Source organism: Moschus berezovskii, chromosome 8 (genome assembly GCF_049115385.1).
Source record: "Moschus berezovskii isolate FMDL1 chromosome 8, NW_MosBer_1.0, whole genome shotgun sequence".
NCBI classification, from domain to species: domain Eukaryota; kingdom Metazoa; phylum Chordata; class Mammalia; order Artiodactyla; family Moschidae; genus Moschus; species Moschus berezovskii.
The window spans coordinates 48,786,423-48,802,218 of record NC_142467.1 but is presented as its reverse complement, the minus strand read 5'-3'; the positions used below and the strand labels follow the sequence as shown (position 1 = coordinate 48,802,218).

Here is a 15,796-nt window from a genome sequence, read left to right as displayed (position 1 = left end):
ATGAATGGATAAGAAAGCTTTGTACATATACACAATGGAGTATTTCTCAGCCATCAAAAAGAATGCATTTGAATCAGTTTTAATGAGGTGGATGAAATTGGAGCCAATTATACAGAGTGAAGTAAGCCAGAAAGAAGAACATCAATACCGTATATTAACGCATATATATGGAATTTAGAAAAATGGTAACCTAAACCCTGTATAAGAGACTGCAAAAGAGACATAGGCATTTAGAACAGTCTTTGGGACTCTGTGGGAGAGGGTGAAGGTGGAATGATTGGAGAGAATGGAATTGTAGCATGTATATTATCATAAGTGACCAGTCCAGGTTCGACGCATAAATTTTCCTCTGTTCATTTCTTTGCATTTGTGCTTTTTTAATAAAATTCTTTTTTAGAAATAAAAAAAAAAAAAAAAAGAAAACAAAGATCATGGCATCTGGTCCCATCAGTTCATGGGAAATAGATGGAAAAACAGTGGAAACAGTGTCAGACTTTATTTTTTGGGGCTACAAAATCACTGCAGATGCTGATTGCAGCCATGAAATTAAAAGACTCTTACTCCTTGGAAGGAAAGTTATGACCAACCTTGATAGTATATTAAAAAGCAGAGACATTACTTTGCCAACCAAGGTCCGTCTAGTCAAGGCAATGGTTTTTCCCGTGGTCATGTATGGATGTGAGAGTTGGACTGTGAAGAAAGCTGATCATCGAAGAATTGATGCTTTTGAACTGTGGGGTTGGAGAAGACTCTTGAGAGCCCCTTGGACTGCAAGGAGATCCAACCAGTTCATTCTAAAGGAGATCAATCCTGGGTGTTCATTGGAAGGACTGATGCTAGAGCTGAAACTCCAATACTTTGGCCACCTCATGCGACGAGTTGACTCACTGGAAAAGTCTCTGATGCTGGGAAAGGTTGAGGGTGGGAGGAGAAGGGGACGACAGAGAATGAGATGGCTGGATGGCATCACCGACTCTGTGGACATGAGTTTGAGTGAACTCTGGGAGTTGGTGATGGACAGGGAGGCCTGGCGTGCTGTGATTCATGGGGTCGCGGAGAGTCGGACACGACTGAGCGACTGAACTGAACTGAACTGAACTGAAGAGATATGAGGAGAAGGCAATGACACCCCACTCCAGTACTCTTGCCTGGAAAATCCCATGGACGGAGGAGCCTGGTAGGCTGCAGTCCATGGGGTCTCTAAGAGTTGTACATGACTGAGTGATTTCACTTTCACTTTCATGCATTGGAGAAGGAAATAGCAACCCAATCCAGTGTTCTTGCCTGGAGAATCCCAGGGACGGGGGAGCCTGGTGGGCTGCCGTCTATGGGGTCGCACAGAGTCAGACACGACTGAAGCGACTTAGCAGCAGCAGCAGCAGCAAGAGATATGAAGGAACTCTTCCTTAAGTATGGGATTGTTGTGCACCCTAAAAGTGAGCCTACTAGGCAAATGGTGTTAGACACAAGCAACCAAGAGAAGGACCCCCCACCCCATAAAGGCTCTCCTCCCATACCACCAAAGAGACTAGAGCCTCTGACAACTCCTGAGTTGCCTGGTGCTCCTTCCTTGTATCCAAACGTGCCCCCATATCCAGGAGCACCCCCTCCACCAAAGCCAGCCTGAGTATGCCCCTTAGTTGAAACTGGAGAATTCAGACCAACCCGAGTCCATAAGCCCGTCTCCCTCTTAGAACTAAGACAGATGAAACAAGACCTGGGAAGCTATACAGCTGACCCAGGCAAATACATAGATACATTCCAACATATTACCTTGGCCTTTGACTTGACATGGAAGGACATCATGGTCATATTTAGTCAAACTTTATCTGACCCTGAGCATACTAGGGTCTTAAAGAAAGCCTGAAGCTATGCAATGGGGCTTCACATGTCAAGTGATAGATACCCAGTAGGGGAAACTACAGTCCTCTCCTCCAATCCTAATTGGAATTATAATGACCCTGAGCGCATCTGGGAAAGGGATCATTTTCTAATCTGTGTGAAGGCAGGACTGAAAACAGCCCAACAAAAAGTAATCAGCTATGCCCGGGTCTCAGCAATAACTCAGGAGCCCAACGAGAACACCATTGCCTTTCTGGAAAGGCTAAAAGAGGCCCTCCAAAAGTTTACCAATCTGGACTTAGACTCTTACGAGAGACAGGTGATTTTAAAGGACAAATTCCTGTCCCAATGTGCATCAGATGTGAAAGCTTAAAGGGACGGTATGATTCAATCCCACTGATGTGGGGAACTCCTCAAAAGGAGGCAGAGGCTACACTAAAACAGGTCTTAACTCAGGCATTTGCCTTGAGGTTGCCAGACCCAGGAAAAGCATTCCAACTTTATGTCCTTGAAAGAGAGGGAACAGCCTTGGGAGTGTTAACTCAAAGGTTGAGATCTGAGCTCCAGCCTATAGCTTACTTATCCAAGAGGCTCGATCCAACCGCCCGAGGCTGGCCCCCCTGCCTTCGAAATCTTGCAGCTATTGCAATCATGATAGAAGATGCTTTAAAACTCTCCTTTGGGGACAAACTTTTTACCAGGCACCAAGTGAAACAACTCCTAAATGGGAGAGGTCATTCATGGATGTCTGATCAAAGAATCTTCAGATATCAAGTAGTACTGATGGAAAATCCAGGCCTCACTATATCCCCTTGTGAGGTTTTTAACCCAACCACCTTCCTACCCCCAAGGGCTCTCTCCCCTTTCACTCTTCTCTAGAAACCTTGGACCACTGGACAAAACCCCGAGAGGGATTGTCGGAAGATCCTCTGACCAATCCTGAGAAAATCTGGTACACTGATGGAAGCAGCTTTGTCTTGGATGGAAAAAGAGCTGGGTATGCAGTAGTCTCCAATTTTGAGACCATAGAGGCTAAGCCTCTGCCACCAGGTCAACAAAGTACAACGTGCAGTGCCAGTTCAACAAAGATATAAAATTACAGCCGACCATGGAAAATATCACTCATCCTTAGGTGGACACCGCTATAAGGACTCTGAGGCCTGAGACTAGCAAGAGGGGGAGGCCCAATACCCCTCGCTGTCCCCGTTCAGCAGGAAGTAGCCAGAAAGACCTCGACACCCCTATTCCCAAAGAATTGGGCCTCCCATCTCTTGAGGGGGGAATGTTAGGTAGTTAGAATAGGAAACAGGAGTCCAGAATGACAGTGGCTACAAGACAAGGAAGGGAAAAGTCAGCGAAAATAGAACAAAGGAAGGTCCAAGGACGGGAGTGAGGACCTCAGGTAGAACAAACAGCACTCATGGTTAACCCAATTTACATAAGGCAGGCCCAGGGGGAGGAAAAAACACAAAAAGAGGAGACAAAGGACTCTCTCTCCCCCGCACGCTGGCGCGCTCCCCCACTCTCTTCTCTTCACGTCTTTGGGTCGGCATGCCCTCACACCTCGAGGATGGATTCTCCTGCTATTTTCTAAATAAAACACAGAGCTATAACACTGATTTGTCTGAGAGCTACAACACGGTCTGTCCAAGACCCGAGAGCTGTGACACACCGAGGGCTTTAATGTCCGTCACTCCAGATCTTTGTTGTGACGAGACAGAACCGAGGTGCATACACTCACCTGACACCTGCATAGACACATCCACATCCTGAACCTTACCAATATCCGCTATCCCCTGGCAATGACTAATCTGTTTGCTCGTCATCTCTGTCATTATATTATTTCAAGAATGTTCTATAAATGTAATTATATTCTATGTATCCTTGTGAGTTTGACTTCTTTCACTCAGTGTAATTTCCTTGAGGATCGTTCAAGTTGGTGCATGTATGAATAGGTTGTCCCTCTTCATTGTTGAGTAGTATTCCATGGTATGGACATACCAAGGATTGTTTATCAATTTACCTATTGAAGGAAATTTGCATAGTTTCCAGGTCTGGCTCTTACAAATAAAGCTACTATGAATATCTATGTATAAGTTTCTTTGTGAAAATAAGTTTTTATTTCTCTGGGGTGTATGTCAGGAGTGCAATTGCTGGGTTAAATGGGAAGCCTGCTTTTAATCTTTAAAGAATCTTCCAAACCAGTTTATAGAGTGACTGTACCATGTTACCTTTCCATCAGCAGTATATGAATGATCCAGTGGTTTTTTTTTTTTTTTTTGCATCTTTGCCAGCATTTGGTGGTGTTGTTATTTTCTATTTTAACCATTTATCAGATCTTGTAAATATTTTGTTAGATTTTACCTAAGTATTTAATTATCTTTGGAGCAGTGGTAAGTGGTACTGTGTTTTTTATTTCAGTTTCCACATATACATCTGTATTATATAAAAATGAAATTCATTTATGAGTATTACTCATGTCTTGTGATGTTTCTGTACTTACTTTGTAGTTCTAAGAATTTTTGGTAAGATTCTTGGGATTTTCTATGCAGATGTTCATGTTGAAATAGTAGTTGTACTTCTTTTCCGATCTGTATACCTTTTTTTTTTTTTTTGGGTCTTACTGTACTGGCCAGAACTTTCAGTTGTGTCTGACTCTTTCTGACCCCATGGACTGTAGCCTGCCAGGCTCCTCTGTCCATGGGGATCCTCCAGGCAAGAACACTGGAGTAGGTTGGCATGCCCTCTTCCAGAAGATCTTTCCAACCCAGGGATCAAACCTGCATCTCCTGTACTGATAGGAGGGTTCTTTACCACTAGTGCCCCTTGAGAAGCCCTATATTAGAAAAGAGTGGTCCCAGTGAATATTCTAACCTTTTTCCTGATCTTACAGGGAAAGCTTTCAGTCTTTCACCTTTACATATGATACTAACTATAGGATTTTATAGAAGTTCCCCTGTATTCCTGTACTGAGATATTTTCTTGAAATCATGAATGGCTTAATTTTGTTGAATGTTTTTTCTGCATCAATTGCTATGACATTAAAATTTTTCTTTTTTCCTGTTGATATGTTGGATTAAAATGGATCATCTTTGAATAGTTAACCAACCTAGCTTACCTGGAATAAATCCCATTTGGTCATGGTATATGGTATATTATTTTAGGTATATATGTATATATATATATGCACACACACACGTGTACATACATATATGTATACACACATGTACATACATGTACATATACACACATGTATGTACACATGTGTGTGTATATATTTGGATTGATTTTTACTCACCCTGATATTGATATTTACTCTGACAAATGCAGAATCCAGAATGGTGCATTTTTATAAATGAGCAAAACCATGTGCTCTAACTACAATTTTTGGCATAAGTGTGCTTTTGCCAGTTCCCAGCTGCTGTGATGCTACTTAAAGACCACATATATTTCCTTGAGACAGAGTTTCTCAGCCTTGATAACATGTAAATTTTGGGCTGGATTATTCTCTGCTGTTGAGACTGTCCTGTGCACTGTAGGATTTTTATCAACATCTCTGGTCTACTCGCTGGATGCCACCTGCATCCCGCCAGTCATAACAACCCAAAGTGCCTCTGATGTGGTCAGAGTTCTCTGAGTGTTGTTCGTGTGTGTGTGTTGAGTGTGAGGGGTTGTTTGGAAATCACCACCCTCTCGAGAACCGCTGCTTTAATATACTTAGCCTCTACCTACCCCTAACTGGGGAGATGTCCTTGTGTCTTGGCTGTGAAGCAAAGATGTGTGATCATGGATAATACAATAGGATCTGCTTTTTTAATAGCATTGATAACATATCTAACATCTTCTAAGCATTTACTGTGTGAACCATGCTAAGCACTTTACCTATATTTTGTCCTCAGACCCGGAGAGGTAAGATGCTGCTAATATCCCTGCTTTTTAAACTGAAGCATAACAGGTTAAATGACTTGCCCAAGATAACACATTTTCTATTATTATTTTAATTTTTTAAATTATGGAAGTATGATAATACAATTGCGGGAGACTTGAAAAATCCAGAATTATCATCATTTTTGGCCACACCACACAGTATGGAGGATCTTAGTTCCCTGACCAGGGATCAAACCCATGCCCCTGCAGTGGGAGTCCTAACCACTGGACCACTGGGGAAGTCCCTAAGATCTCGTGTTTTCTAATGGTGGAGCCAGGTCTGGCTGACTCTAGACCTCATGTCTTTGGCCCTTGGATCCACTGCCCTGCCACCTGATTCTGTCTCTCCTCCCCTCACATCCCTCGGTGGACACAGTGTGTCTCCAGACCCCCGTCCACGCACCTAACTCCTCCCACATTGCCACCCCAGGCTGTTCACCCCACCCTGTGCTGCACTGTCCCTTCACCCCCACCCATCAGAACTCCCCCCGAATGCTGAAATACTTTAAACCTTCAGGCCTTCCCTTTGGGCTGTTCTCTTAGCCCAGCCAGTCCTTCTCCCTGTGCTCAACCTGAAGCTCAACTTTAATACCCAGTTGTGATGGCTGCTGCTCTCGAGAACAGGGGTCCCCTGCCCCTGTTGTACGTACAGGTCTGTGGCCTGTTAGGAACTGGTGAATGGTGGGTGAAACTGAAGCCAATCCCCCTGCCAAGAATCTCTAATCTTCAGTCCACAAAAGGGTAGTCTGGCTCTGTCTGACCGTCTTTACCCCCAGACATTCACTTTCTGCTGCTCTTCCCCCAAGACCTCATGTGTGTCCCTCCAAAGCACTGCTCTTATTTCTGGAAGATGCTTCTCCGTGAGGCCTTGAGAAACGCCATGTGATGGTGTGGCAGTGCAGGCTGCCCATGCAAGGAGCAGTCTCATAATTCCCTTGCCATAGGTCCTGGTGGATTTCAGCTGCCCTTCCTCCTGGAACATGGTTCTGAGTTCTCCCCAACCCCTTCCTGGCTGCCCTCCTCTAGCAGTGCCCAAGATTGCTGTGTTACTCCTAAGGCCCAGCCTCGGAGCTGAATGCAGGATTACAAGGGTGGCCTAAGTTGAACCCTGGGGGACTAAGCAGACTCTATGTCCCCAAACCCAGACACTCCAGCTGTTAATACCACCTAGAATTATAGTGACATTCTTGGTCTCTGAACTTAGTTGGATCATTGGACTAACCCCTATCAGTCCTAGTTGCTCCTGTTCCTTAATCTTCTGATGTCCCGTATTATTTTCTGATGTCCTCTATTAGTTTCAAAAACTCATATATAAGGCATAGTTCTAGAGTCAGGCATCCCTGGATTGAATCCTGGACCTAGCACTCATGAACTGGGCGACTCCACTTGAAGTCACTACTGTAAGTTACAAGCCACTTAACTTCTTCTTGTTCTTTTTTTAAGTATAAATATTGTAAATATTCTTTTGTCTTTACTTTAAAAAAAATCTTTATTTACTTATTTGGCTGCGCCAGGCGTTAGTTTCAGCACTCAGGATATTTAGTTGCAGCGTGCGAACTCTTGCTTGTAGCACTTGAGAACTAGTTCCCTGGATAGAACCCAGGTCCCCTGCATTGAGGGGTGTGAAGTCAGCCACTGGACCACCAAGGGAAGTCCCAAGCCACTTGATTTCTGTGTGCTTCTTTTCCTCCATCTATAAGACAGAGATGACTGTATTCACACCATAAGCTTTGTTGTTCAGTCCCTCAGTCATGTCCAACTCTGCAACCCCAGGGACTGCAGCACACCAGGCTTCCCTGTCCTTCACCATCTCCTGGAGTTTGCTCAAACTCATGTCCATTGAGTTGATGACATTATCCAACCATCTCATCCTCTGTCGTCCCCTTCTCCTCATGCCTTCAATCTTTCCCAACTTCAGGGTCTTTACCAATGAGTTGGCTCTTCGCATCAGGTGGTCAGAGTATTGAAGCTTCAGCTTCAGCATCAGTCCTTCCAGTGAATATTCAGGGTTGAATTCCTTTAGCATTGACTGATCTGATCTCCTTGCAGTCTAAGGGACTCTTAAGAATCTTCTCTAGCACCACAGTTTGAAAGCTTCAATTCTTCAGCGCTTAGCCTTCTTTATGATCCCATTTCACATCTGTACATGACTACAGGAAAAATTATAGCTTTGACAGGACAGAACTTTGTCAGCAAAGTGATTCTGCTTTTTAATACACTGTCTAGGTTTATCAGTAGCTTTTCTTCCAAGGAGCAAGCGTCTTTTAATTTCATGGCTGCAGTCACCATCCACAGTGATTTTGGAGCCCAATAAAATAAAGCTCATCACATCATGGGCTTGATAAGGATTAAATGGGATAAGACTTGCCAAGCGCTTGCACAACACCTGTCTTATAGCAAGTGCCAATAAGAGGTGATGGTGAGGATGATTGTGGTGAACTGTTTTCACCTGGGTCAAGTCAGGTGGGTCTTGCCTGGGTCTCTGACTTTCTATGCCGCTGTCATGCTGTGTCAAACTCAGACACATTTTGACACATTTTGAGTCAGAACCCCAGTGGCTTGAGGACTTCCCTGAAAAATATTTGGGGCTGCCGCAGCTCTATATTTTGATCCCAGAGAGCCCTCTAGTGGCTGATCTGCGAATGTGCAGGCACAGGAAACAAAGGGAAGGAGGGACCTGGTGGGGAGAGAGGTGGGCTGGGTAGAGAAAGGCTCTGCATTTATGAGAAGAGCAGGGAGTTTTCTAGGGAGAACCCCAATCTGAGATCAGAGCTGAATATGGTCTCACTACTGTGAAGTGCTACCTGTGGGACTTCAGATCCACCCCTTCTCCTCTGCAGGCCTCAGGGTGAGGAGCATTGGGAATGATGATGAACTGGATCCGTGTTTTCCCGGAGATGATTTAGGGGACCCTGGACAGTCATTTTGAAAACTGGGATGTTTATGTGTTTTCATGTGGCGCTAGAAAAATTAGTAACTTTCACTTCTTTTCGGCTGTGGATATTATCCTTTTAGAGAAGTGAGAAGTGAGATCTCTCAGTTGTGTCCCATTCTTTGTGACCCCATGAACGGTAGCCTGCCAGACTCCTATGTCCATGGGATTTTCCAGGCAAGAATACTGGAGTGGATTGCCATTTCCTTCTCCACGGGGATCTTCAGACCCTAGGGATTGAACCCAGGTCTCCTGCACTGCAGGCAGACTTCTTACCGGCTGAGCCACAAGGGAAGTCCGAAACTGAAAATGAAAGCCCTTCGGTCATGTCCAACTCTTTGCGACCCCGTGCACTATACAGTCCATGGAATTCTACAGGCCAGAATACTGGAGTGGGTAGCCTTTCCCTTCTCCAGGGGATCTTCCCAACCCAGGGATCGAACCCAGGTCTCCCGCACTGCAGGTGGATTCTTTACCAGCTGAACTACAAGGGAAGCCCTATGCTTTTAAGGTGAATAAAAATATTTTAAAAATCTAAATACACTAAAAGAAAAATATTAAGTAAACAATAGAACAGGTGTCATCAGGATCAAAATCATGAAAGTAAAATCAAAAAGCAACAGAAATTTGGGCGCCGCTGGACTAGATTCTTTGTGGTTTCCTGCACCATTCTGATAAGCTAATCCAATCTGCATACTATACCTGGTATTGTTCCCTAGTATAAGGGTCACCGTTTATTGTTTATGCTGCTGTCAGCTCTTTGAACTTATCTCTTAGAATAGGGGTATTATTTACTCTTCATTTTACTGACCAGTGAGAGGCCCGGTTGTACCTGCCTGAGGCCACATTACAGTGTGGCAGAGCTGGTTGGAAACCGAGCCCATTGGACCCCCAAGCCACTGTCTGCTGTGGTACCACCCATGCCTTCTCTGCTTACCTACACTGGGAGCCGGACAGCAGGGACAAGACCCTCCAGCCTCAGTGATGGACCGGCAAGGCCTGCGCCAACCAGGTTGCCTGGTGACATTCACATCCAGCTGGGCCTCGAGGTGAGCTGTGGAGCTGTGGCCACAGGTGACTCTCGTCATCAGGGCACTGGCCTCCCAAGACCTGTGATATTAAATCCCCTCAGCCTGGCCACTGCGATGTGGTGCCAAGGGTGCTGGCCAGAGGTCAGCAGTCCTGAAGTCTTGTCCTGGGCTTTTCATTCACTCGCTCCTGAGCGGATTTGTCCACTCACTGTGCCCCGCTGTGTCAGAACTAGAGGCGGTTTTCTAAACAGTGTCCTAGGCCCAACCCCTGCAGGTTCTGATTTTGTATGTGTGGGTGGAACTCAGGGATCTGCAGGTTAGCCATTTTTCAAGGGAATCATGGTGCTTAGTGACCTGTGGGGTCCCTTCCAACCTCCAGGCTCCATGAACCTTAGCTTGGAATGGCCGGTAAAACCCCTGTGACCTTCCCCTGACCCAACCCCAAACAGCCTAGGTGACAAAGAGAATAACAGTAAAAAAGATTTTTTATTGTTAAAAAAAACAACAACAGATGAGTAATGAAACCAGGCACCCCATCATTCACGCTCACAGTCGCCCGCACAGCCGTTAACCACACACACAGACACCCTTTCATCCACACAGCTCCCTCTGGCTGTAAGCAGCAGCCTTGTGGGTAAGAGTCACCATTTCTCTTCCTTTTTACTTTTGTCTCCCTAAACAACACACATGAAAAAGCAGTGGACCAGAGTGGCAGGGGAAGGAATGGCCAGGCTACCAGACACTCTGGTCCCCCCGACTCCTGGCTACATACATTCTGCACATGTGTGCACACGTACTCTACATGGACACCCATTTGCGCAGACATGTGCCCACACTGACCCTCCATGCATAGGGTTGAGTCACTGCAGGTAATAATTGGACTGGCAGGTCTCTGAGACAGAGGGGCAGGAGAGGACCCACCTGGTGTCTGACTCCCTGCTGCCACCCTTCCCTGCGCAGGAGTTGACTTCCTTGTGTCTAGGGAAGAAAAGTCCCTATGGGGCAGCTCATCCAGACAGCAAGGTTGAAAAGTGCCTAAGAATTATTTCAAAAATGAAGAATCGTGCCCTTCTTGCCTTTGGCCCAAAGTGCTTGAGAAACTTGGGCTGAAGAGCCCAGTGTTTCATGAGGTCTGAATTCTTTAACAAAGACGGTTCAGGGCTGCACAGATCCTGGCAGGCCCTGGCTGGTAGAAAGTCACATGACTTAGAAAAGGAGGGACAAGGTGCTTGGAGTTAGATTAGAGGAGTGGGACCACCAGGAGACTGAGGCCAAGTGATGCCCCGGGGAAGCCTCGTCGCCGAGGTTCATCATCTTACCTCCGATGCCTGGCAGGCAGGGTGCACAGGTGACATGTGGCAGCTGCTCACCTGCTGCTCACCTCTCAGCCCCTTGGAGAGCCCCTGCTGCCCCGCAGGTTTGTGACCTTGGACCTTGTCTCTACAGCAGGTGTGGTGCTTGCCTGTGAGGCACAGGCCCGCCGTGGCCTGCAGAACGCAGCTGTGGGCAGGTCTAAGAGTATCCCCATCAGGGTTGGCCCAGTAGTCAGGCTCTGAATCCCTGGGGACCATCAGGGGGCCCCACTGCCTCTTGCGTATCCCAGGAGTCAGTTTTTCCTGGGTTTCCAGGGTAATGGCTCTGGGCACCCGCTTTCTCCTAGGGGCCCTGGTGCTGTGTCTGGACCCTACCCTCAGCTTTCCTCCATCCTCAGGGACCAGCTGGGGGTCTGCAAGGACACATTTCAAGATTTGGCAGCTTGGACTGGGTATGGGGGCTTCCCTCGCTCTTTCCCAGCCACGCTCAATTCACTCCCCACCAGATGGGGGGAGGTGTCGAGTCCTCAGCCTCCCGCCTGCCTCCCTCTGAAGACAGCTAGAACATGACCTCCTCACAGCTCCCATAATCACTCTCCACCATGTCAGAGCCCTCATAGTTGTGGGGGGCCTGGGGCTGGCCCCTGCCCATGGGGTGCCCACCCCCCACCTCGCAGTCGGCGTAAGAGGGCCCGGCCCGGCTGAGGCGCATGCTCACCCCCTTGTAGCCCCCTTCTGCCAGGCAGGGCCCTCCCCCTCCCTGCCGGAACTGCGAGTGGTAGTAGCTGATGGCCGTGTACTCATTGAGACAGGGAGCCGGCAGATGCTCCCGGGGACTGGGGGGCCGCGGGGGGATTAGATCTTCCAGGTTCTGGTTGCTGTAACGGGGTGGGAGGGGTGCTCGCTTGTTCTCCAGCTCCAGTGGGAAGGGGAAGCCCCCGTAGAGGCCACTGGGGTCCGGCATCACGGCTGGGTTCTGGGGGCAGTGAGGCGACGGTGGCAGAGGGCCAGGGGTGACTTCGGAGTGGGGGTATTCCCAGCGTTCCTTCCTGGAGTAGGTTGGGGGCCAGACCGTGGCTCCGCCTGGGTACACTGAAAGGGAACACATGATAGGATGAGCTCTGAGTTTCCCTGGTGAAGGTTCCAGCTGGCCTTAGAGCTAATGTACATGACTTAGCATGTGGCAGAGAGGAGCCAAGGAGTCAGTGGGTATGTGGCCCATCTGCGTGTGTTGTCTCTGGCAGCTTAGATTAATATCTAGAATTCAGTGGGGCCAAGTTGAAAGCCAGAGGTTTAACTCAAAGCCAGTACATTTTGCAAATCTATGCCACTGCTTCAAGGGTCAGTGAATAAGGGAAGAATCTGAATGGCTCCATGCAGCCCACTCCCATTCCTGGAGACAGAGCTCCATCAAAATCCTACTGGTGAGTTTTGTCTCCTTAATTGAAGGAAACAAACATGTCTTTTGGACTAGGAGATGTGATGGTGTCTATCACAGGGGGTGATTACATAAGATGTCACTTGGAAGCTTGGTGATCAGGTATCCTTGGTCTGACCTCTGTCCCTGGTCCTGACAAGTTGGGAGAGTTACAAGTGACTGTGTCTATATGTGTCCCAGTTACCCTAATGGCAGACAGTTAATGCCAATAGCTGTTCTAAAGATTAGTAAGTAAGCCAGGAACATAAGGTACTTTACAAATTCACCTCCTGTTGAGCTGAAGATGAGAGGAGGGTGAAGATCCCTCCGTGGGCTGAGCCAGGTCTGGCCCAAGGCTGTTGCACCTCTAGACTGGGTGGTCAGTCAACTGGACAACTGCCTCTCTCTCTCCCTTTCCAGAAAAGTGTAAATATATATGTAAGTGAGTGAAAGTCACTCAGTCGTGTCCAACTCTTTGCGACCCCATGGAATTCTCTAAGCCAGAATATAGTCCATGGAATTCTCCAGGCCAGAATACTGGAGTGGGTAGCCTTTCCCTTCTCCAGGCAATCTTTCCAACCCAGGGATCAAACCCAGGTCTCCTGCATTGCAGGCAGATTCTTTACCAGCTGAGCCATCAGGGAAGCCCAAGTAAATATATACAGAAGCTCCCTTTTAACCTCATGGATCCTCCCCACCCCCATCCAGGGTCTGTGGGTTTCTGCCATGGCTGTCAGTCCTGTGGAGACTTGGAATTTAGAGGCGTGCATCACAGTTCAGTGGAATGAGGCATAGACTCTTGAGTCCAGAGGCCTGGAGTCTGGTCCAGCCACTAGTGCACCCTGACCTTGACCACATCCCTTCGTGGACTGGATGGTGGCTGAAAACCCTCATGTCTCAGATAATGGAGTGTTTCCATCTACTGCCCTGTTCCATCAATCCCAGAGGCTAACAGCCTGTGGCTATACTGACCCATCTCCTCGCCTGACCATCTCCTCTTAATGATGGCCTCGTTGTCAGGGTGGGAAGAGACTGCAGCTGGCGGGAGTCTGGGAGGAACGCTGCAGACCATGGGCCGCTGCTTAGAGCTGGGTCCAAAAGTGACAAGTTCATTTGTAGCTGTGGTCTTGCCTGGCTCCATTTGGTTCAGGTTGTTGCAGGAGCTAGTGCTCAGGGGGTTGAGCTCAATGGCAGGCGTGGCTTGGGTGTCAACACCCACACTCCTGGCCAGGAGATCTGGGTCCTCCATGGCCACGGGCTTGTGCGACTTGCAACGGCGGCAGTAGAAGAGAAGCACTGTGGAGATGACGACGATGACCAGCAGGGCCACTATGATGATCAGAATCTCCTGCTGTCCCCAGTCCCCCCTTGTGATCTCAGGGGTGACGAGGCAGTGTCCTTCTGAGCAGCCCCTGGCCTCCATCTCACACCTGCAGGGACAGAGAAGTAGAGGACCCAGTCACTAGATAGGGCTTTCCATGTCCCCTCTTTATTATTTATTTGGCTTTACTGAGTCTTCGTTGCAGCATGCAGGATCTTTCTTTGTGATTCACAGATTCTCTAGTTGTAGCAGGCGGGCTCTGAAGCCCTCGGGCTTAGGAGTTGTAGCCCGCGAGTTTAGTTGCCCCGTGGCATGTTAAGTCTTAGTTCCCAGACCGGGTGCTGAGAGAAAGGACTTTAAGATAAACATATGGGGGAATCTTGGACAAGCCCTTTCCTTCTCTGGGCCTCAGTTTCCCCACCTGTAAAATGGGTGGGTGGACCACATCACTGGATCTCTTACATACACACTGATAGCAGGGGAGGGTGTCCCTTGGGAATGTGTTATAAATAGAATCCCAGGCCTCCTTCCTTGGAGATTCCAATTTAATTGTTCCAGGAATTTTTATTTTTCATAAGTCTCCCTCATGAATTTTAAAGGTTTCCAAGTTGGAAATTCATAAAACCAGTGAATTGCCAGAAGCTTCTTTGTGTCTAGGATTATAGTGGGTGATTCTCCTTCCCTGGAAACCCCAGGGCAGCATTACATGAGGCACAGGTAGCTAGTGGTGGGGTATGAGTCCACAGTGGAGCCTGTACCAAGGGGAATCATTGCCGCCAGGCCACTTGCTGAAAAGTCAGGGGCCAGAGCAAGAGAACAAGAACTTGAGCTTTTTCAGACTTCGGCAAAGATCAGAAGTGCCTGAGGAGCTGGTATGAAGTAGATTCCTGGGCCCCAGCCTGGCGAGTCCAGTCCACTAGGTTCAGCAGAGGGCTTGGGCAGTCTGTCTGTATAGCAAGCACCTCCCCTCCCAGGGTGTTCTTGATGCAGGTGGTGGGAGGAAGAAGGCCTGACCCCTGGAAAAGGCCAAGAGGCCAGGTTGCTGGATTACTCAGCCCCTGGCTGCCCACTGGCCTCTTCAGGGCTCAGAGGGCAGAGGTGCTGCCAACCTCAGGGAAAGGAGCCCACCGCCGGGGGGCTCTCCTGTGCTTACCTGTCTCCTGTGTAGGGATGAGGGCAGATACAGGGGGCTCCCTCGGGGGAGGAGATGCAAGTTCCACCTTCCAGGCAGGGAGTCGAGGTGCAGTTCTCCTTTCTTTGTTCGCAGTGCCTCCCGGAGAACTGCGGGCGGCACGTGCAGACATATCCTGGGAGGAAAGGGCAGGGAGGTGAGAGGACACACTCGTCCAGTGGTCAGGTGACTGCGGGTGGACTGACCCCCCAGGATGGAGGGGGATCTTGAGTGTTTGCAGATCCCAGGGTCCACACTTAGTTACTGAGTGCTTCCCTCTGCCACGTGCTCCGTGTTGGGCAGTGGTGCTCAGTTGGGCAAGAAGACTTGATCCCTGCCCTCAATCAACCTACAGGGAACAGTCATCTAACAGATACTAATGGGTATCATCATTGTCATCCTAGACAATGCTATTCAGTATAGTCACTGTTCTAAGCATCTTCATGTATTAGCTCATCAGATCCACCTATTGGCTCTGAGATTGGTTGCTGTTATGGTCCTCATCATTAGTTACTATTACTGTCCTTGCACCTGGGGACAGGTGGAAGTTGATGACAGGAAGCGAGGCCTGGGAATGTATAACATTGGCTCAGAGTTATACTGCAAGCAAATGGCAACTTGGGGGGTCAGAGTTAGGCAGTTATATATCATATCAGTATATTAGTAATTATCATAAAAATTCATTTTATTGAAAGGAAGTGTTAGGGAGGGAACTAGCCTAAACTAGGGACCAGGGGAGGTTTCCTGGAGGAGTGGGTATTTTAGTTCAGACCTAAAGGATGAGTAAAAATTAGCCAGGCAAAAAGAGAGGCAAAGAGGAAGATGCTTTAAGCAAAGAACGT

General features: G+C 47.9%; 1 protein-coding gene across 1 annotated transcript in view; it reads right to left on the bottom strand.

Annotated features, from left to right (window-relative positions):
• Positions 1-10,205: 10,205 nt before the first annotated feature.
• Positions 10,206-15,796, bottom strand: part of FAT2 (FAT atypical cadherin 2) — an 84,245-nt gene continuing 78,654 nt past the window's right edge. Inside the window, exons 22-24 of the mRNA XM_088838550.1 lie at positions 14,937-15,090; positions 13,435-13,892; positions 10,206-12,137 (exon numbers count right to left, since the gene is read on the bottom strand). Of these exons, the coding sequence (XP_088694676.1) occupies positions 11,605-12,137; positions 13,435-13,892; positions 14,937-15,090 (1,145 nt within the window). The 3' untranslated portion in view covers positions 10,206-11,604. The remainder of the gene's footprint in view (positions 12,138-13,434; positions 13,893-14,936; positions 15,091-15,796) is intronic.